The sequence below is a fragment of the Notamacropus eugenii genome, chromosome 1, assembly GCF_028372415.1.
Source record: "Notamacropus eugenii isolate mMacEug1 chromosome 1, mMacEug1.pri_v2, whole genome shotgun sequence".
Classification (NCBI taxonomy): Eukaryota; Metazoa; Chordata; class Mammalia; order Diprotodontia; family Macropodidae; genus Notamacropus; species Notamacropus eugenii.
Window position 1 is genome coordinate 182,749,070 of NC_092872.1, and position 22,354 is coordinate 182,771,423.

At 35.4% G+C, this 22,354-nt stretch overlaps 1 protein-coding gene across 2 annotated transcripts in view; it reads right to left on the minus strand.

Moving 5' to 3' along the window:
• LOC140512407 (cilia- and flagella-associated protein 43-like) overlaps nucleotides 1-22,354 on the minus strand; it is a 165,021-nt gene that overhangs the window by 68,063 nt on the left and 74,604 nt on the right. For both annotated transcript variants that reach the window (XM_072621529.1, XM_072621531.1), the window contains 5 exons: nucleotides 20,385-20,525; nucleotides 19,081-19,253; nucleotides 14,453-14,599; nucleotides 9,116-9,246; nucleotides 3,950-4,097 (listed from right to left, as the gene is read on the minus strand). In XM_072621529.1, the coding sequence (XP_072477630.1) occupies nucleotides 3,950-4,097; nucleotides 9,116-9,246; nucleotides 14,453-14,599; nucleotides 19,081-19,253; nucleotides 20,385-20,525 (740 nt within the window). The remainder of the gene's footprint in view (nucleotides 1-3,949; nucleotides 4,098-9,115; nucleotides 9,247-14,452; nucleotides 14,600-19,080; nucleotides 19,254-20,384; nucleotides 20,526-22,354) is intronic.

Consider the following 22,354-nt stretch of genomic DNA (forward strand, 5'->3'; position numbering starts at 1 on the left):
CCAATCCATGGGGTCCTGGTGGTGAAATCAATGTTCTTTGCTCCTCATTGCCATTTTCAGATTCTTGTTCTACTACCATCATTCAGCAAACTTTTCTGAGGTTCATTCTATTGAAATTCATAACCCATTCAGAAAGCTGATTCCCCCTTCATTCTAATGCCTTCACTCTGTTGATTATCTCCAATTGTACATGGTTGTTTGCATGTTCTCTCATCCATTAGATCATGAGCTCCCTGAGAGCAGGAAATCTCTTTGGCCTTTCTTTGTGTTCCCAATACTCAGTACAGGACCTGGAACATGGTACATACTTAATACATGTTTACTGACTGATTGAATGTTTCATGGTTTCCCTCTTCACCTCAGCTCCTATCCTCTTGCTAAGGAATGTTCAACATATATGTTGATATTCCCTCAAAAACTCTAACTTCCATGCTCTTCAAACTACTCAGTTCCCATGACCTCTTCCAGTATTTCACCTCAGCTACACATAAGAATGGTCACCTTGCCATCACCCACAAATGTTCCACTTTCATGCTCACAAAATCCAAAATTCCTTTACCCTCTCATAATCTTTTATTTTTCCATTACTCCCTATGCCTCAATACTGCTAAACTTCTTCTTTGTCCTCACTGTGACTTCTATCGCTCAGTACCAGGCCATTATCCTTCCTCATCTCAACTCCTTGGTGAATCAGTTCAATTCTACGCTACCCTCCACTCGTGAAAATTTTGCTCTTTTGTCCTATCACAGATCACACCTTTCCAAATCTCAGCCCAGGATTTACTCCCATTACCTGCCTTTTTTACTCCTATCCACATGACAATGAATGAAGATGAAAAGTTACAAAATCATGATGAGTTGACTGTGAATTTGTTATTTACTCTCAATTGGTTGTCACTATAGGAAGACAACCCTTCTACTTGATTCTCTATTCCATTAACTATACTAGCTATTCTAAACCTTCACCTCTTTCCTCAAGCCTCCCAGGGCATACATCTCAACTAAGGATTTCAATCTTCACTGAAAAAAATTAAAGCTTTTTGCTGTAGACCTTGTCATTTTTTTCTCCTTTTCAACTCAGATCTGCCTGACATCATCGAACACATTCTCTTGTCTCATTCCAGTCTCTTGAAGAGGTTGGTTTTCTTGCTAAAGCCAATCTTCTTCCATATTACCTTGATCCCATCCCCTCCTGTCTTCCCATAGGGATTGCCCCCAGAATCATCCTCTTTTCCTGATAATCTTCAGTCTCTATCTAATGGTTCCTTTCTTGTTGCATACAAACATGCTGAAGTCTGCCCCAGCTTAAAAAAACTCATCAATCCTATTATCTCTTTTCCTCTATTTTTTACCTCTAAGATGAACTTTTTGGAAAAAGATGTCCTAGTGTATCTAAACTCTCCATAATCCAACTTCTGACCTCATCATTCAACTGAAAGTGTTCTTTCTTGAGTTACAATGATCCCTTAACAGCTAAGTCTACTGCACTTTTTTTTAGTCCTTATCTTTCTCAACTTGCCTGCAGCATTTGACACTATTGACAATCTACTGTATACTCTCTCCTCTCTAGGTTTTTGGAACATTGCACTGTCTCTCTCTCTCTCTCTCTCTCTCTCTCTCTCTCTCTCTCTCTCTCTCTCTCTCTCTCTCTCTCTCTCTTTCTCTCTTTCTCTCTCTCTCGGTGAGGCAATCAGGGTAAAGTGACTTGCCTAGGATCACACAGCTAGTGTCAAGTGTCTGAGGTCCGATTTGAAGTCAGGTTTTCCTGACTCCAAGGTCGGTGCTCTACTGCTCCACCTAGTTGCCCCTGACATTGCTCTCTCTTGATTCTCCTATCTCACCACGCCTTCTCAGCCTTCTTTGCTAATCTTCATCCATGTTATACCCACTAGTTGGGTATAATATTCCCCCAGTGATTTAACCTGGAACCTCTTTTCTTTTTCTTTCTAAATACTCTAACCTGGTGACCTTAGCATTTTCCATTAGTCTAGTTATAATTTTTATACACATCTAAATATCTAGCCCACTTTCTCTCCTGGTTTCCATATCACTAACTGCCTATTGGCCTTTTCAAATTAAATGTCTTATGGCTATCTCAACATGTGCAAAGCTATTATTTTCATCCCAAATTTACCTGTCTCCTGAACTTTCTTATTAATGTTGAATGCACCAACATTTTTCTAGTCACTTAAGATTCCCAACCTCCATGTCATCCTTTAGCCCGCACTTTCAGTCACCACATCCAAACAGTTGCCAGCTTCTTCCTACGTCCACAGTGTCCTTCATATACCTTCCCTATCTTCTACTCACACAGCTACTACTTTAATTCAGGTCTTCTTTGCCTTTCACTTAGACTACACCAATTGGTCTCTTATTTTTCTTTCCTTTCTAATCAGTTCTCCACACAGCTGACAAAATGGTTTAGCACAAGTCTAATCATGCCACTTCCCCACTCAATAAACTCAAGTGGCTACTTCTAGGATTAAAGAGAATCTTCTCTGTTTAGTTTTTAAAGCTCTTCAAAACCATACTATTTTTCCATTCTTCTTAGACATTACTCCCCATCCATGCACTCTATGGTCTAGCTACAATGGCCTACTTACTATTCCTCACACATAGGGCTCCATCTCTTCAGGCCTTTGAACTGGCCTCCCCCTTTGCCTGGAATGCTCTTCCTCCTCATCTAATGTTTCTTACACTCTTGGGCTTTCTTCAAAAATTCAATGATCTGAACAATTCTTTCCTCAACCTCTCAGATGGTAGGACCTTCCTATCTGAAGTTACCTTGTATTTACAGTACATATATTTTGCATATATCTATGTATATACATACTATTTCTCCTATTAAAATATAAGCACCTTAAAGGGACTATCTTCACTCATTCTTTGTATTCCTCAGAGATTAGTACAGTGACTAGAATAATTACATGCTTAATATATTGTTAAGTATACCTAACAGTTAGACTATATGTTATGTTACATTTCACTTATATAACATATCAATTTATTTTTATGTCTTTAATAGTCTACCTTAATCATGGCTATTGGTTTCAGATTATAAGCTAATAAGAGTCAGTTTAAATGTTTATATACAACTCAGGACAGAATCAGAGGATCATAGATTTCAAGTTGAAAGGGACCTTGGAGAGGCCATCTATTCCAACTTCCTCATTTTATAGATGAGAAAATTGAGCCCCAGGTATTTTGTGATTTTACCAAGGAGACGCATATGGTAAGAGTCAGAATGTACTGAGATACATAATATATGCTTTTAATGGTTAAAAAACCTCATGAATCCTTTTATCTCTTTTTCTCTATTTTTTTCCTATAGTTTTTCACCTCCATGGTTGCCATCTGGTCTGAATTATCTAAATAACTGCCTCAATTTTCAATGGTCTGGAAGAAGAAGTCTTAATCTGCATACAAACTATAACATATCTCATATATCATAAGTTACAGAGTAAACTGCAAATATTTCTTAATACTACACTAGGTCAAGATGTAAGATGACTTTTCATATAACAATTAGAAGTAAAATTATATTCTCAATTTCATTCTCGTTGGGCTTCTAGCCACATTTTCTCAAAAGAACACATGATAGAAATGCATGGAGAAGATGGTATAACAAAGTTTTAGTATGTTAAATGTAATATTATTATAATTTTTCATCATTTTGAAATTATTTCTGAATTCCAAGTTCAACATTTCTTCGTAGTATAATTTAAATTTGTTCAGATTTAGCATTTTCTTACGGGTCTGAGAAAAGTTAGAAATAATCTCTCAAAGGCATCTTAAATTGTCTTCTTAAAATGACTGAATGGTTGCACAATGCGACAGTAATACGTAAGTAAAAGAAAATTCAAAGACACAGTTATTTGAATAATATAACTAAAAAACAGATGTTAGGACTGTGAGAGTTTTTTTTTAAAAATTTATATAGTAACTCAACTGATTGTTTGGAGGCTAAATCCAAAGTAAACTGGTTCTTTCTCATGTACCATAAGGCTGTATTTTCCTTTGTAATGCTGGTGGTCATAATATCTAGAAAGGTTTGAAAATACTGAGCAGCTTCTTGAGCTAGAGATTCAGTTAGCTTTCTGTTAAGTAAAACACAATAAGAATCATCACATAAGAGAATTACAAAATAATGTCAAAAATCCGTTTTACCTCTTATATATTCTCATTGGACAGATGATCATTTACTAATAAATTAAAATACAAAAATAAACAAATTTATTTTTACATAAATTATAATTTTTAAACTGTTAATCATAATATTAACATAACAAAAATGTAGCTTTCTTTTACTTTCATATTTCTGAATTTCATTGCTATCATTTTATATGATTATAGTGAGTTTGCATATTATTCCTAGTTATATTTTCTTCACTCTCTTATTTTATATATCTTTCAATATTTCTTAGTATTCTACACAGTTGTCATTTCTAATACTGCATTAATGTTCCATTACTTTCATTACAGTTTGTTTTGCCATTTTTCAATCATTGTACAAATGTGTTGTCTTCAATGTTTTACCATACAAATAAAACTGAATTTAATATTATTGCACATATGAGTCTTTTTTATGTCAATAACATGCTTGGGATATAATCCTAAAGCTGAAATTACTAGATCAAAGGGAATGAATAATTTTGTTGAACTTACTATATAATTCGGCATTGTTTTCTAAAACGCTTGCATCACTACCAAAAGAATTATTTCTATACAATCCCACTAAATTATGGAATACTACTTCACTGGGTGACCTGGCTATTGTTAAAATTCTCCAAAGAGCTCTCAATAATGAACTGTTTTCTGGTGCACTGCTCCTCTCTCTAATTTTGTGATGGATGCTATTGATAATTTGTTTTTGGTACATTTTCTGGCAATTTAATTTTTTGCTTCTTTTAATCCATAATATTTTTATGGTATTGGAGTTTTTCTTTGGTTTGTTCCATTTCTTTGATCTAATTTTAAAATTATTTTGTTGATTTTTGGTAGTTTTCCTTGAGGGGGGTAATCTTTTTTTTTTTTTTTTGAGAATTATACTGATGAGAGAGGGTCCTTTACATCCTCTCTATTTTCTCAGAAAACAGCAATTCCTTTTTCTTCAGTTTTTTATTGAAAACTATTTGGATCAGTCACGATACTGTGCAAACGATTCAATCCAGTCAACCTGCACCTCCCTCTTCACAGTCAAAAATGTCTTTGTTCATCTATTTCCTTTACCTTCCCTGTTACAAATCCACATCCTACTTCTTTAAAGGTGGGGTCTATATCTATTTCCTTTATGAAGCTTTCCCTGATAGCCCAAAATTGCACTAGTCTTTCTTTATTATGAATTGCTAAAGAATTATTGCCTAAACTACAAAACTAGCATTGGAGTTTATCTCTTCTTGTAATTGCTCCTTATCTCATATGAGTGCTATAAGCAACTTATACTATAAGCTCCTTAAAGAAAGGGGCCTATACAAGAACTTGGAAAATTCTAGGCAGAAACATAGTAAATAATTATTTTCTGACTTCTCATGTAATTGAACATGTTTAAGAGAGCTTGAAAAGAATTTGTTCTCATATAAATTAAGGATGTCTTCTAAAATCTTGGTTTCTTTAATTTCTTTCATCTAAGATTAACTTAAATTTTAATCTAATCTTATTCCTATTTATCCAACTTACAAATTTGAAAAGTCCAAATTAATAAGATTTTACTGTGCAAAAACAAGTTAGGTGTAAAACCAATTCAAACATTTAACAAACTGAGTCATATTTGTTTTTTTAGGATGAGTTTAGGAAGAGTCAAGATTATAGCTTCAAGGGTAATTACATTACTTCTGAAATGTGTGAAACAAAAGAAAAGTACTTGTAATGGCCATTTTTTCAACATAAAATGCCACCATTTTAGTGGAACAGAACCATGAGGTTTCAAGGGCCATCATGGACTGAGAATCCATGATTCAAAGTGACTAATTAGCTTAAATTTCCAACTATAGTTATAAAGCCTATATGGTTGAAGTATTCAATTTAGTCATTTTGATAATAATGTTGTATTGCCACAGCTAAGTCAATGCTGTGGTATTTTACATGGACTATTAAAAATAATGGAATAACAAGGTTGCCTGTGATAGTTATTTAACCCTGTTCAACTGTATTTGAGTTTACTACCAATAGAGTTTTCTAGTCAGTTAGCCAATAAGAGTTTTTAAATGCTTGCTATCTGCCAGGCCCTGTGCTAAGCTCCAAGTAAGAAAAGCAAAAATATAATCCTTGCCCTCAAAGAGATCACATTCTAAAGAGGAATAAAAAATGGAAACAACATACATAGAAGTTACATACAGTTTGAATAGGAAGTAATCTCATAGGAAACACACTAACACTGGGAGCTGAGAAAAGAGGCAAGGGATACCAAAGTTCTCCTGCAGAAGATGGGATTTGAACTGACTTTTGAAGGAAGCCAAGATTTGGTGGTGAGGAGGGAGGATACTTTAGGCATGGGAGAGAGTCAGTGAAAAGGCATGGAATATCACAGAGATGAAATCAATTTCTATTTCAGTTTCATCAATCTCAATTTCATCAATAGAAGTGAAATAACATGAAAGAAGAGAGGAAACAGGAATACTAATTATAGATGGCTTTTCAAGGACTCTAGCCATGTATGGGAGGAGAGATATAGAAGATATAATAATACATAATAGTATGGTGACTCCATCAAGTGATGGTTTTTAATGACATAGGAGATATAGGCATGTTCATATGCAGCAGAGAAGTCAGTTGATAGCAAGAGATTGAAGATTAATGAGAAAGTGGGAATGATAAAATCTGATGAAGAAGTATCTGATGGAATGGAACGTAGAGGGGTTTACCTTGGCAAAGAGAAGGGCTAATACCTCTTCATATGAGACAAGGGTGATGAAGGCAATAAAGGAGGAAGACATTTAAATTATGTGAGATGAGGAGGGGATGAGATGGAGTTCTTGGAGAATGGCTTCAATTTTGTTTTATAAAGCATGAAGCAAAGTCCTCAACTAAGGGCATGAAGGAGTATCATGGGAGACTTAGCGATAAAAAGGCTTCATATAGATGCTGTGGTGAGTAGGATAATGAATCAGGAAATATACAAGGATTGCTTTGCTGCAGTGAGGGTCCAGATGAGATTATGTAGCATTAAGGTGTAGTAGGCCCACTCAGCACAGTCTGATATTTTTTTCAGCTTTTTTCAGTAGTATGTGAATAAGAGTGAAGACACTAGATGGTGGGCATGATACAAGTGCAACAGGGCTTTCCTTTGTGCATGCCTGGATCACTTAACATGGGGGACCCCCATAAATGAAGAAATTGACCCTTTTCTGTAATCGATCCTATTCTGTAATTGATCCTATTCTGTATTATTGCTCAAGCTGCATTTCTTTATCTCTTTGCCAATGAGCTAAGTTTAGAAGTTCAGTTCTCCTAATCACTGCTCTATTCTTGCCTCAAGGAAATCTTTTGTCCTTGAGGGATGCAGGTGGATATTAAGGAGTCAATCTGGTCCAGTATCTCTACGCCACCAGTCTATCCTTCAAGGATGTCTGGTTTGTTGTCCAAATAAATCTAGTCCACTATCTCTAACCCTATGTCCACCTGCAGGTGGGCTCAAAACAATGAACATTTTTTGTCACAGGAGGGAAAGAGGGGGTTGCTAGCCCCTCATACCCAATTTCCAACCAATCATGTTATCCCTACCCTCATGATGTTGTCTACTCTGTAACTACATGCATTTTCTTCCCCATCTACTCTCCAAAACTAGATGAAGTCTGGTAAGCCCTATCTTGGGCTGTTTGGTAATTGAGAGAGGCCACTGACCCAATTTATTGGTTACTGCTAGCCTAACTAGTAAATTGATCATGCTTAGACCACAGTCAGTTTACCTTAATTTTTAAACATAACATCAGAGACTAAGGAATCAGCTTCTGGGAGAAGACATTATATGTGACCTCAACCACATGAGTGGAAACAGACTCTTGATTGGGTATATCACCACAAAAGGATGCATCTTGAAGAACTACCATCCTGTGATAGTCTCTCTTTCTAGCTGCATCCAGAAAGGATGAAGGTCCTGTCCACCCCTGGCATGGATTTCATGAGCCAAACTGAGTAAGAGGAAAGACTACCTCCTCCTCCTTCTCCCTTTTATGCCTTCTGGCCTCAAGAATCAAGTTAGGGATTTTGTTCCCTTTTAGTTTTAGGTACAGGTGGTAGAGAATTCCCACCAAACTCTGATTCAAGCCATGATGACTTTGGAGGCAGGATTCCAGACTAGATGTTACAGCCAGCCCTGAAAAACCAGAATGCCTGGGACTCAAGACCAAGAGTTATTTTTAACTTGGAACTTGGTTTGAGCATGCTGTTTAGGAACTGAGATAAACTGTGAACCTAATCCTTTCCCTAGAAATTGAGGTGGTACAAGGTGATTATTCCTCTCCACTCAAATTTTTTGGGGGGTATTTGTATGTTTGTTATTATTATATGAAAGCCAATCTGACTGTTAATTTGTGGTTAAATGGAATTGGGATTCAGTGGACCCCTAAAACTGGGGAGACACCTTTGTGGGGGGCTGAAGCCCATGGCAAAAAACTAGACTCTTGCAACCCCACCCCTTAAGGGTACTACAGATCAGTGACGGAAGGGTCAAAATGTAACACACCTAGTCTTCAGGCAGTGTAAGACAGGGTAGTCAGTATTATACAAGGTTAGGGCTTGGTAAGTCATGGTTAGTGAAAAAATAAGAGGACAAGGGAGTCAAGTGTAGTGGATATCCACAACAAAATTTAAATCATTGAATGACTTTTTCCTCTTCCCACGCCGTCAAATGGTATATTCATGAACAATGAAAACTAATTTTAATGATGGGCCAATTACAAACAGAAACCCAGGGGCTAACATCATGTTTTAAACATAGTAAACATTTTAAATGTGTTTGTTGAATTGAACTGCTAAAAAAATAACTCCTTTTAGTATTGAATAGCTTCTGTTTTGCATTATCTTTTTGAGAACAATCTATGCCATTGAGCATATCCATCAGCACAAACAATTGGGAGTTAAGTATTATACAAATAACATTTTCTCAGTCTTTACTTACTTCCATCTCAGACAAACAAAGGCACCATCTTCCCTACCATTTGCTAGTATGGAACGACCATCAAGTGAAAATGACAATGATTGAATTCCTTGTCCCTGGTAAGAATGGCATTGAGTCTGAGCAAATGTTTCCTGAATGGTTAAAGAAGAAGCAGCATTAAAAAAGCATAAATGTTTCTATTTCACTGTATGCTTTATTAGTGAAATGATATGAACATTTATTTTTCTCCTATTACCATGGACTATTCAGTCAAATACATATCACAGTAAAAACCTAGATTCTTAAATTTGAGGGATATAGAAGCTTAAAGTTGAGTCTTTGGAATGAGTTGCTCCTAACCATTCTGTTATATTAACAGTGCCCTAGAAATATTAAGCACTTGATCTGCCAATAGTTAAAAAGTCTTTCATAATATTTTGTATTTCAAATAATACAAATAATATTTGTATTATTTCATAATATTTTTACAATATATTTGTGGCATTGGAAGGGAAAAAAGCTATTACTCTTAAAGCATAGTTCGAAAAAACTGAGGCATGAAGAAGTTTAAGTGACTGATTGAAAGTTACACAACATGAATAAAAAAACTAAAACTCAGGACCTGAGTCTCTCAACTCTGGGCTCTTTGTATTGAACAAAATTGATAAAAGAATGGCAACATGGTGTAATAGAAAGAACAGGGTCTTGGAATCAGAAGAATAAGGTGTAAGTCCATTGTTCTCCCCTCCCCTTTCTCTTCCCTTCTCTTCTCCTTTCCTCTTGTCTTGTTTTCTCTCTATATGCAGTCTCCGTTGGTGATCCCATCAGCTCCTTGGGCTTATTATACAATCTTTATCTCCATCCCATCCTCTGCCTGGAGTACCAATCCCCTATTTCCAACTAACAGATGTCTCTGCCTGGATATCCCACTAAAACATCAAAGCTAACATATCACAAACTAAAACCATCTTACCCCCCAAGTCTTTTCCTCCTCTATATAGCTTGTCTGTTTTGATTGTTGGCACCACTGTCCTCCCAGTCTCATCTATGCTTGTATCCTTAGAATTATCTTTGACTCTTGCCTTTCCCTCACCTAGTACATCTAATCCATTCTACTTCTCAAGTATCTTTCACATATGTCCTCTTCCTTTCTATTCTAACTTCAATGACTTTGGTTCAGGCTCCCATTTTTTAATCCAGACTATTATAATAATTTTCTGATTTTGTCTTTTCAATATGTCCTCCATGCTGCTGCCTCAGTAATCACCCTAATGGATCAATGTGATCATGATATTCCTCTATTTGAAAATTATTAGTAGATCTGCTACTGTGGCTCCCTATTTCTTCCAAAATAAAGTACAAAATCCTCATTTTGGCTTTCAAAGACCTTTATAACCTGGCTGTTTCCTCCCTTCCAGCTTCTTAAACTTTACTGTCCACGATCCTTGCACAGAACACTGTCTTCTGACTCTAAGCATTTTCACTGGCTGTCTCCTCCATACCTGGAATTCTCTCCCTCTTCATCTCTGCCTCTTAGCTTCTCTGACATCTTTCAAATTTTAACTTAAGTCTTGCATTTTATAAGAAGCACTTAGTAGTCCTTAATTTTAGTGCCTTATGTCTGAGACTATGCTCAATTTATGAGAGGGAGAAGTGGGGGAGAAAATAAAGAAAAGAGGGTTTTTAAACAGGGTTAAGTGACTTGCTCTGGGCCACACAGCTTGTAAGCATCTGAGGCTGGATTTGAACTCAGGTCTTCCTGATTCTAGGCCCAGTGCTCTATCCACTGTGCCATGTAGCTGACACCTAGAGTATGTGAAAACAAATGCAAACAACTTTGAGCTGTGATCTCCTACCCATCAGACTGGCAAAGTTGATCAAAAAAGGGGAAATGACAAATGCTGGAGAAGCTAGAGGAAAACAGATACATTAGTGCATCACAAGTAGAGCTATAAACTAATTCAGTCTTTCTGGAAAGCAATTTGGAACCATGTCTAAAAAACTATGCATATCTTTTGACCCAGAGACCTATGCGTATCTTTTGACTTCATAGACTTTTATGAGGTCTGTATTCTAAAGAAATCAAAGGAAAAGGAAAAGGCCAAATTTGGCCTCAGATACTTACTAGCTGTGTGACCCTGAGCAAGTCACTTAACCTGGTTGCCTAAGTTTCCTCAATTGTAAAATGCAGTTAACAACAGCATCTAGGTTGTTGTGAGGATCAAATAAGATAATATTTGTAAAGTGTTTAGCAGAGTTCAAGACATATAGTAGGTGTTATATAAAAGCTTATTCTCCCTTCTGTTCTTCTGTAAGGTAGGATGAAGGGGATGGTTTCAAAGAAACCTAGTTAGTCTTTTTCCCCCATGTAATAGTATTTTATTTTTTCCAAGTACATGTAAAGATAGTTTTCAACATTGATTTTTATAAGATTTTGAGTTTCAAATTTTCTCTCTTCTTCCCTCCCCTACTCCTTCCCTAAGACAGCAAGCAATCTAACAAAGATTATATATGTACAATCATGTTAAACATATATCCACATTAGTTATATTGTGAAAGAAGAATCAGAACAAAAGGGAAAAGCCAAAAAACAACAAAAAAAGTGAAAATCATATGCTTCAATCAGCATTCAGACTCCATAGTTCTTTCTCTGAATGTGGATAGCATTTCCATCATGAGTCTTAGAACTGTCTTAGATCACTGTATTGCTGAGAAGAGCTAAGTCTTATCATAGCTGATCATCACCCAATATTGGTGTTACTGTGTACAGTGTTCTCCTGGTTCTGCTCACTTCACTCAGTATCAGTTCATCTAAGTCTTTACAGGTTTTTCTGAAGTCTGCCTGTTCATCATTTCTTAGAGCACAATAGTATTCCATTACATTCCTAGACCGTAACTTGTTCAGCCATTCCTCAGTTGATGGACATCCCCTCAATATCTAATTCTTTGCCACCACAAAAAAGAGCTACTATAAATATTTTTATACATGTGAGTCCTTTTCCTATTTTTATGATCTCTTTGGGATATAGCCCTAGAGGTGGTATTGCTGGGTCAAAGGGTATGCACAGTTTGACTGTCCATTGGGAACAGTTCCAAATTGCTCTCCAGAATGGTTGGATCAGTTCACAACTCCACCAACAATGCATTAGTGTTCTAATTTTCCCATAGCTTCTCCAATATTTATCATTTTCCTTTTCTGTTATATTAACCAATCTGATAGGTGAGATTGTATCTCAGAGTTGTTTTGACTTGTATTTCTCTAATCACTAGTGATTTGGAGCATCTTTTATCATATGGCTATAGATAACTTTAATTTCTTCCTCTGAAAACTGTCTTTCATATCCTTTGACCATTTATCAATTGAGGAATGACTTATATTCTTATAAATTTGACTTAGTCCTCTACATATTTTAAAAATGAGGCCTTTATCACAAACACTGGCTGTAAAAATTGTGTCCCAGCTTTCTGCTTTCCTTCTAATCTTGGTTGCACTGGTTTTGTTTGTGCAAAAACTTCTTATTTTAATGTAATCAAACTTACCTGTTTTGTATTTCATAATGTTCACTCTCTCTTGTTTGGTTATAAATTCTTCTCTTTTCCATACATCTGACAGATAAATGATTCCTTGCTCTCCTAATTTACTCATGGTATCATCATTTATGTCTAAATCACGTACCTATTTTGACTTTATCTTGGTATAAGATGTTGGTCTCTGCTTAGTTTCTGCCATATTATTTTCCAGTTTTCTCAGCAGTTTTTGTCAAATAGTTTTTATTCCAGAAGCTGGAGTCATTGGGTTTATCAAATAGTAGATTATAATAGTCATTTACTACCGTACCTCACTTATTCCACTGGTCCACTATTTCGTTTCTTAGTCAGCACCAAGTAGTTTTGCTAATTGCTGCTTTATAATATAGTTTTAGATCTGGTACAGCTAGGCCACCTTCCTTTGTATTTTTTCCGTTTATTCACTTCAAATTCTTAACCTTTTATTGTTCCTGATGAATTTTGTTATCATTTTTTCTAGCTCTATAAAATAAGTTTTGGTAGTTTCATTGGTATGGCACTGAATAAGGACATTAATTCAGGCAGAACTGTCATTTTTATTACTTTAGCTCAGCCTACCCATGAGCAATAGATGCTTTTCCAATTGTTTATATCTGACTTTATTTGTGTGAAAAGTATTTTGTAACTGTGTTCAATTTGGGTTTGTCATGGCAGGTAGACTACCAAATATGTTACGTTGTCTACAGTTATTTTAAATGGAATTTCTCTATTTCTTGCTGCTAGGATTTGTTGGTAATATATAGAAATGCTGATATTTATGTGGGTTTATTTTATACTCTGCAGCTTAATTATTATTATTATTTTGAGTGGTTTTTTAGTTGATTCTGTAGAATTCTCTAAGTAGACCATCATATCACCTGCAAAGAGTAATAGTTTTATTTTCTCAATGCCCCTTCCAATTCTTTCAATTTCTTTTCCTTCTCTTATTGCTAAAGCTAACATTTCTAGTACAATATTGAATAATATTGATGATAATGGTCATCCTTTTTTCACCCCTGATCTTACTTGGAAAGCTTCTAGGTTATCCCCATTATATAAAATGCTTGCTGCTGATGTTAGATAGATACTACTTATCATTTTAGGGAAAACTCCATTTATTCCTATGTTCTCTATTGTTTTTAACAGGAACGGGTGTTGTATTTGTCCAAAAAGACTTTTTCTGCATCTATTGAGATAATCGTGTGATTTCTGATAGTTTTATTCATATGGCAACCTAGGAAGTTTTATATAATCTTTTTCAAATTATAGTGAGAACCAGGAAAACAATTAATACAATTATAATATTATAAAGATAAATATCTATAAAGATCTATATAGATAAATATCTATAAAAGACTTAGGAATTCTAATTAACACAATGACTAATTATCACCATAGAGGACTCATGATGAAACATTCCACCCACTTCCAGATGGAAGAGTGATAAACTTAATGAAGCTCATTGAAGTACGCAAATTTTTCTTTGACATGGCTAATGTTAGAATTTATTTTGGTTAACTATACATATTTTAACAACTAGTTTTTTTACTTCCTCAATGAGGAAGAGGGCGAGGATTAGAAAATAAAAGTTGAATTTTTAAAAAAAATCACTACATTACCTGTGAATAAAAAAAAAATCAAGAAAATTAAAAATCTACAACAAAGTACAAGATGAAGTTTAGGAGGCTATAAAAGCTAGTTTATTTCCCCCTCTCCTTTCTAAACTCTCTAAAGATATTTACTTTTTAGACTTTCTATACTGATTTCCCTTGGAGCTTATATTAAGGGCTTTATGCTGCTATCAATACTTACCAAATTATTAACATCACGGATACTCAGTATTCCGTCTTTGCCTGTTGATGCTAGCCACCTGCCATGAGATGAGAGGCACAATATTCCAGTTCCAAAATGTTTGCTTTGCATTTTGATCTCTGGTTTGAGAACTACATCTTTGCTATCCTGTAAACATAAAAGAAAATATCAAGCTGTATTTAAAATAATGGAAATAATTCTTGTGGCTTATAAGAAAAAAACCACATAATCTTGCTGACAGTTTGATCATTGGTCTAAAGAAAAAAAGGAGGCAGATAGGTGACTCCGTTGATAGAGCCCTAGGCCTAAAGTCAGAAAGACCTGAATTCAAATTAGGCTTCAGATACTTACTGGTTGTGTGACACTGACCATGCCATTTAACCTCTGTTTGCCTTGATCCACTGGAGAATGAAATGACAAACCACTCCAGTATCTTTGCCAAAAAAAAAAAAAAAGTAACAACCCATGGAGAGCATTAGCATGATATGGTCCATGGATCACAGAGTAAGACATGACTAGACAACCAAACAATAACAACAAATTAAAAAAAAATCCAACATTACAATATGAAATAAGCAGGTACACAAGGTTTTGTGACCTAATAAATAGGTTCTATCCCTTTTTTCAATGTTATTTCCATCTGGGTTCTCAAAAATTTGTTTCATGCTTTAAGGTATATTTTTCAGATAAAACCATTTTGGTAAGTCAGTGCTTGAAGTTTATGTCCTGGTTTTTCTCCAACATCAGGCAATTAAATGAAAATGAAGGCTAGCTTTGAATACTACTTGATTAATTGAAGTATCTGTTAACAGAACTGAAAGAAACCAAATTCATCACAAAGCAATTGATCTGGTAAGATAGAGATATAAGTCCTTTTGTAGACCCTGCCTAATATATATATCAAACATAAAGTCAATTATTACAATAAGATTAAACTTTAACATCTAAAGCAGGAGTCAGCAAACTTTCAGGAGACCCCCTTGTGAAGGAGAGATGTTTATTTTTCTGGTATAAGCAACTTTTAAAAAAATTCTCCTTATACATTTCAATAACTACAAATGCATTTAAATTAAAAAGTTCCTCTCATAAGCTGAAAATATTCTCTCTTTCCCCTTTGTAACTGCTGACTTACAACAGCATAAATATGTTCTCAGAAAGACTCTCCTACCTCCAGATAGAGTTTGATATTAATACTTAAAATGGTATGATTTGGGCTTTTCTGGGGTGGGAGCAGTAAGGGATGGGGAACAGACAATATTGGAGACCCTTTCAAAGTGGAATAAATGAATGGAAAACCATTCAAGAAGCACTTACTGTGCACACTGTGGGTGCCCTCTTCTCCCCTCCTTTTCCTCTCATATCACTCAGATGCCTTCTAACACTATCTCCTCCTTCACCTGTCTCACACAAAGAGGTAGCCCAATTCCTTAACAAGCAAACCCCTCTACATACACAAATGATCCCATTTCCTCCTGTCTTTTCCACCAGGTTATTGGCAGGTCTGCCTGCCATACAAGTCTCTCCCCACTCTCCATTTTCCACCAAAGTGATTTTCCTAAAGTGTAGGTCCAACCATGTCACCCTCCCCTTCCCACATCAATATATGGCAATGGCTCACTATCACCTGAAGGATAAAATACAAAACCCTCTGTTTGGAATTCAAAACTCTTTATAATCTTATATCCCTCCCCCTCTCCACAACCACCACCCCCCCTCCCATTTTCTTATACTTTCCTCCCTGCCACCTACTCTTCAGTTCAGATACTGGCCTCTATTCTGTTCCATAAATATGGCTTTCCATCTCTTAGCTCCAGGCGTTTTTCTCTGGCTATCCCTAATACCTGGAATGCTCTGCCTCCTGACTTCCCAGTCTTCCTTTAAGTCCCAACTAAAATTCCATCTTCTACAGGAAGCCTTTCCCAACATCTAGTGCCTTCCCCCTTTTAATTGTTTTCTTTTTATCTTGTACATAGCTTGTTTGTACATAACTGTTTGCTTCTCTCCCCTATCATACTGTTAGCTCCTTTAGGGCAGGGACTATCTTTTACCCCCTTTTCTATCCCTAGATCTTGGCAATTCCTGACACTTAGAAAATGCTTGCTGCCTGTTTGTCACTAACTGCTAGAGATACAAAAACAAAAGGGAAACAGTCTCCGTCCTCAAGAATACAGGGAAACAACATACACATGGGAGTTATGGTCAGGGAAAACTGTTTCAGTCTGGGAAACCTTAGTGATTCACGAATGGAGCAACAGGACAGTTGACACCTTTACCAGAAACAATAATAGTATTGATTTGCTTATTGTTGTTAAAGCAAATGAGGAGGGCAGACTGGAGTACTTATGATGTGGTAGGATAAATAGGAATAAGCTGGCTCAGCTTAAAGCATATTCAAATCTAAGGTTGAATAGATACAGTAGACTCCCACCAATCAGAACAGATAGCTCACCAATAAGGACAGCACAGCCCTAGAGGGAAGTTTTTATACTACTTATATGTTTATAAATGGCATAGTTCAAGGTACGTTCTCTGGAAATCTGGCAAACAGTAAGAGAGACAAAACTATTTGGGGCCCCTAAATTCAAAGCTTTGGATAGCCAGTGTCCTATGCTGGAAAAGAGACAGAGTAGGCAGCCAAAGAAAGGAATGTGAAAGGATAAGAAAGGCAAAATTTGCTGTTTTACACTTTTGCTTATGATCCAGATACAATTTGCCACTGAAAATTGTCTATTCTGAGCCTTTGACTTAGCAGGGTTAATTGTAAAGTGTGTAGGACACTGTGAAGAAATGACTCCTGCCATATACACACATATCCTGAAATCCACAGCTGACCTTCAAAGTTCCTTCTCTAAATATTTCCTTCTATTTCTAGCTGCCCCCTAGATCCAGCAGATATCAGACAGAATTTGAATTCTCTGAGTCATAAGTAAGTAAGCCATCATAGCTTCAATTCAGCCAAGACACATAGGGATTTAAAATCTGTACCAAGGAACTTGAAGAAAAGTGATATAAAACAATGTCCAAAATATAAGTACTGCCAAGTTATGTAAGCATTTATATGTTCTACAGTGTACTCTCCCCACTATAACTTCCAACCTGAAAATCAGTCCTGGATAGTTTCTCCCTCCTTTTTCTCCCTTTACTATTTGGTTTGAATTAGAAAGAGGCCTCTCAATATATCCAATGAAGTTTTAGTGACGAGAGGATCCTTAGGGTACTGATGGACAACCCTGAATCAAGAAAGACAGTCTTACCTCTCTGTAAGGATAATCAGAGAAATACCCAATTTCCATAGTGTGGGGGCATGCATTTTGGTATGACATGGAATGTCTTATTGGTGCATGTATGCCACCATTAGTGGAGAGGGTTGTGTCAAAGGTAACTGGTGACTTTGTCAAGAAGCTCTCCCTCCAGCCACCCATCCTTTGGTTGTCTATAAGAGGCAGAACTGTCACATTCCAACCTCTTTGGTTCTTCCTTTGTTTCAGCCTGAGCAAAACTCAAGAATTTGAGCATTTCCAGAATCAGATGTCAGTCGTTTAGTGCCATGGGGCTCTCTAAATAGCCAACTTATCACAGGAAACGAGCACTGTGAACAGGAGGATGCTGTAACAGAACATCTATTAAAAGCCAAGGCTTTCTCAGGCTGTTCAGCAGAGTTTTTTAGACCATGTGTGTATGAGGAGAAGATGAATTATCTATTTGGCAAATTAATATTTCAGGAGAGTTTCACGAGTACAAGTTCTTCTTTTACGTTCTTCTACATTTGTTTGTATTCACTTGAGAGTCATTTGTGTTTTAAACATTTTATAGGGTAAAAAAATAAGTAACTGTCCTAAACCTAATACCAATGTATTATACACTTGCTACTTTTTACAAAAAGAGAACAGGGTCTTAGAAAGATGCTAGACATTAGCTATCTAAACTTTATTTATTCATTTATTTCCCCATGTGTTTAACATGATTGCACATGTATAGCCTCTATCAGATTGCTTTCTGTCTTGAGAAGGGGGAGGGAAAGAAGGGAGGAAGAAAAATTTGGAATTCACAATATTATTTAAAAAATGAATGTTGAAAAGTATCTTTACATGTAATTGGAAAAATAAAATTCTATTTCAAAAAAAAAAGAGATATTTCCCAAAGCTACAGGGGGTAGATATAATATGTCAGAAAGAAACAGTCAATCTGATGGCCTTTTGAGTCAGGTCCCTTTAAGATGAATCTGGTACACAAGAGTAAGAGCAGAGTACCTCCTTGTGGGTGTGAGTCTCCTGTATCATGGTCATGGGCCACCATTATAAATATATGGAAGTACTTCATCTGTTTCTTAGGGCACAGGAAAAATAAGAAAGGAGAAAAAAAGACAATAGAAGTTGTTTCCTTAGTATCATTAAATGTTCTATCTTTCATATGTTTGGCTTCACTAGTGATAATAATGTTACTAACAAAGACTACACTATTGCCAAATTAGGTTCCAAATGATGTTGGCTTGAATTCAGGATCATTAAAGAATTCCCTGGCACCAGCCAAGAGAATGAAACTTAATTCATGCAATTTGACTGTCTTAATGGTTAAAGAAAATGACATAATGTTCAAGTTTTGGCATGTAAACGGCAACAGAAGAATACCTTTTCAGGAATACCATAGCTGCAGATATATGGCACATGACCACAGAAGCCATATAAACATTCCTTGTGGAAATCCAAGATAGCAGAGGTTAGAGAATGATTGATTTTATATTGCCTCCTCTCAATGAGGTCATTATGCAGCCTCCCTCTTTGATCACAATAGTTTTCAGGGTCTATAAGATTTGGGGAAAAGAATGGATCACTTTAGTTACTTATGCTCACCACAGTACTTAGACCATAATAGGCACTTAACAAATGTTTACTGATTGATTGACTGGTATTTCAAATTTAACTTTTAAAATCCAATATGGCAAATGTACTCTCCTATTTATGAAAAACAAAAATATTTTAAAATGTTTTTATTTAAGTAAAATTAGTTGGTGAATGAAATCTGAGTCTTTTAAAATCATTCATATATTTTGCTTTCTTCTATGATATTAACAAGTTGTATGATACTGAGTAAAAAGTACTGAAATTATTACTTTCAATACGCCAGTAGTTCAACAGTCATATGGAATAAAATAATTCTTGAGTGTACAGAAAGCATCGAGGCAAAGGTATAAAGTATTCTCTTAAGTTTTAGATATCTGTGTTACTCTATGTATATTATCTGTAAACTATACAGACATGTTTCTATCCATAGCTACTAACTTCTATAGCTACAGCAAAGTAATTTGGGGAGTTTATTTTCACATATCTTTCCATATTAGAAAATGTTATTAATAGCTAACTAGTCTAGCAGTCTCATGAATTTAAACTATAAAACAGAATACACACAGAATAACCAAGTATTTTAGGTGTGTCAGTTCTGCCCAATTTTCTACTGGATTCAAAAGGAAAAACAGGCTGACAGAAAAAGTGAATTATAATAACTTATACTTAAATAACACTACTTTACATATATTATCTCATTTTGAGACTTAAGATCACACTGCAAGTAAGAATTACTATATCTCTAAAGGAGCACACTGAGGCTCTTATGGTTAAGAGATTTATGTGAGGTGATAAAGATACTGAGTGACAGAGGACGTGAGTGGCAAAACCAGTTCTTCCAATTCCAATTTTAGCATGCTTTTTATTACTACAATCTGTATTTGCCCCAAGCCAAAAATAGCATTACACTCACTTCATTAAGCAATACTTTCCTGTTTTATCACAAAGAACAATTTTCCTTTACTCTTTTTCCTACTGTCTTCCTTACAATAATTGCATTTAGAAATTTCATTTCCTGAAACAAACTGTAAGGTGATAGCAGTAATGTGTATATAATCCGTATATCACTGCATTACTTGTTCCTTTCTTACCTATTAAGATTGCTTCAGGCAGAGAAAATAATTCCAATCTGCTTTTTTCACTTTGTGAAGTTTTGACAAGCACCATTACTTCAACTAGGTTTGTTTCAGAAATGTAGACTGTAGATATTTGTACAATGTGACCACTCATTTCTGAAAGCAGACAGAAATAGACATACACAAACTGGCATCTGTGATATTTTTAAATCTTTGCTTATTCCAATTTAGGGATTTCATTATAAACTATTCCTTGATTAAATTTCTGTGTCTGAAATGACAGGGGCTAATAGAATTTTCTTTGTAGAATGACCCCCAAAGGATCAACACAAACATTTTCATCATAATGGTAACAGATGCCCTGGGCCAATCTCTGAATCTATAACATTTTGATATTTTATATCCTAAGATAAAATATTAAAGATATGAAGTATATTCTTTTGATTTATAATCTAAAATTATCTCAACTTCTACCATACCTCTAGTTTAATTTGGTTGTTGGGATTTTTTTGCGACTCACTACTTGTAATCTAACAGAAAATACAAAGAATACATGCAAAATATGTTTTAAAGAATCCATTCAAAGCCGAATATCAATGTAATTTTCTTTTAAAAAATTAACGCATTTTAAACTTAAATATACAATAAGAAAAGAAAAACCATTATAAACTTAAATACTAAAACTCAAATACAAGAAGAAAATAAAAAAGCATTGCCATGTGCACAGCAGAACATAAGAGGACTCAAAATATACAGCAAAACAATTTCCATTTCAAGAAAGCCTATATAATAAATACTGCACATTGTGTTCAGAGCTGTCCATCTTTTCTTTGCTTCCTTGTAACATTTCTTTTGTTCTATGCTGTGCATTTTTTACTTTGTTCTTTTTTCTCCCTTCCTCCCCTCATCCCAAAAAAGGCTACAGTTAAATGCAGATACACATATACATATATACACAAACATATATCCACATATCTACACATATACATGCATACATATAACACATACATATGCATACTTATGTATTCATACATATACTTAGGTTATTTTTAATCATACCCACATACAGACATATACATTCACATGCATCCATGTAAGCCTGTACTATACTTGTTTGTCCTCTGCTTCTCTGAGGTCCAAGTCTTTCCATATTTTTCTAAGTGCACCAAATCATCGTTTTCTATACCACAGCAATATTCTAAACTGATACTGTCTGGTTATTTTAAATAGTTTAAAACAATACTGTTTAATATGGCTGACATAATATAGTTTCCCTTTTTTTCTCAATTAAATCTGTTTTAGCTGTAACTTTGTCTGAGATCATGATTACTACCTTTGCTTTTTTCCCCTATTAAGTTCTACTCCTGATTCTTATTTTATGTTTGTGTGTATCTCCTATTTCCTATCCCCTCCAAATCATCTACTTTACTTCTACCTACTACTTTGCCCTCCTATTATTTAACCTGCCCCCCACTAGAGATCCCTCCCTTGTCCTCTACTCCTACCCTGGAATCCCTCCCTTATCCCCTCCCCCTTCCCTATCTCCTGAACCTTTTATTTCTTTCTGAATTTAGAAGACTTTTATGTGTGTGTGTATATATGTGTGTGTGTGTATATATATTTTCCTCTTTAACTCACTCCCAATGAGAGTAGGATTCCAGAACTACCAGGCCTCCTCCCCCACTTAATTCCTCTGTGTCAGTTCTTCCTCTTGCATCATTTGTATCAGCTAATTACTCTTTTTATTTTTTCCTAAACAGTTAACTCACACTTAGCACTACCCTATTCTTTCTTTTGAACTACCCAATTACTAATAACAATCTTAGACATATAATTTACATTTTCTTGTATAAAAAGTAAACAGTCTATCCTTATTGAGTATCTTGTAGTTAGTCTTTGATATTCATCTTATATTTCTGTTGGATCTCGTATGTCAAATTTCTTATTGACTTCAGGTCTTTTTGCAACAAAATCCTGAAAGTCTG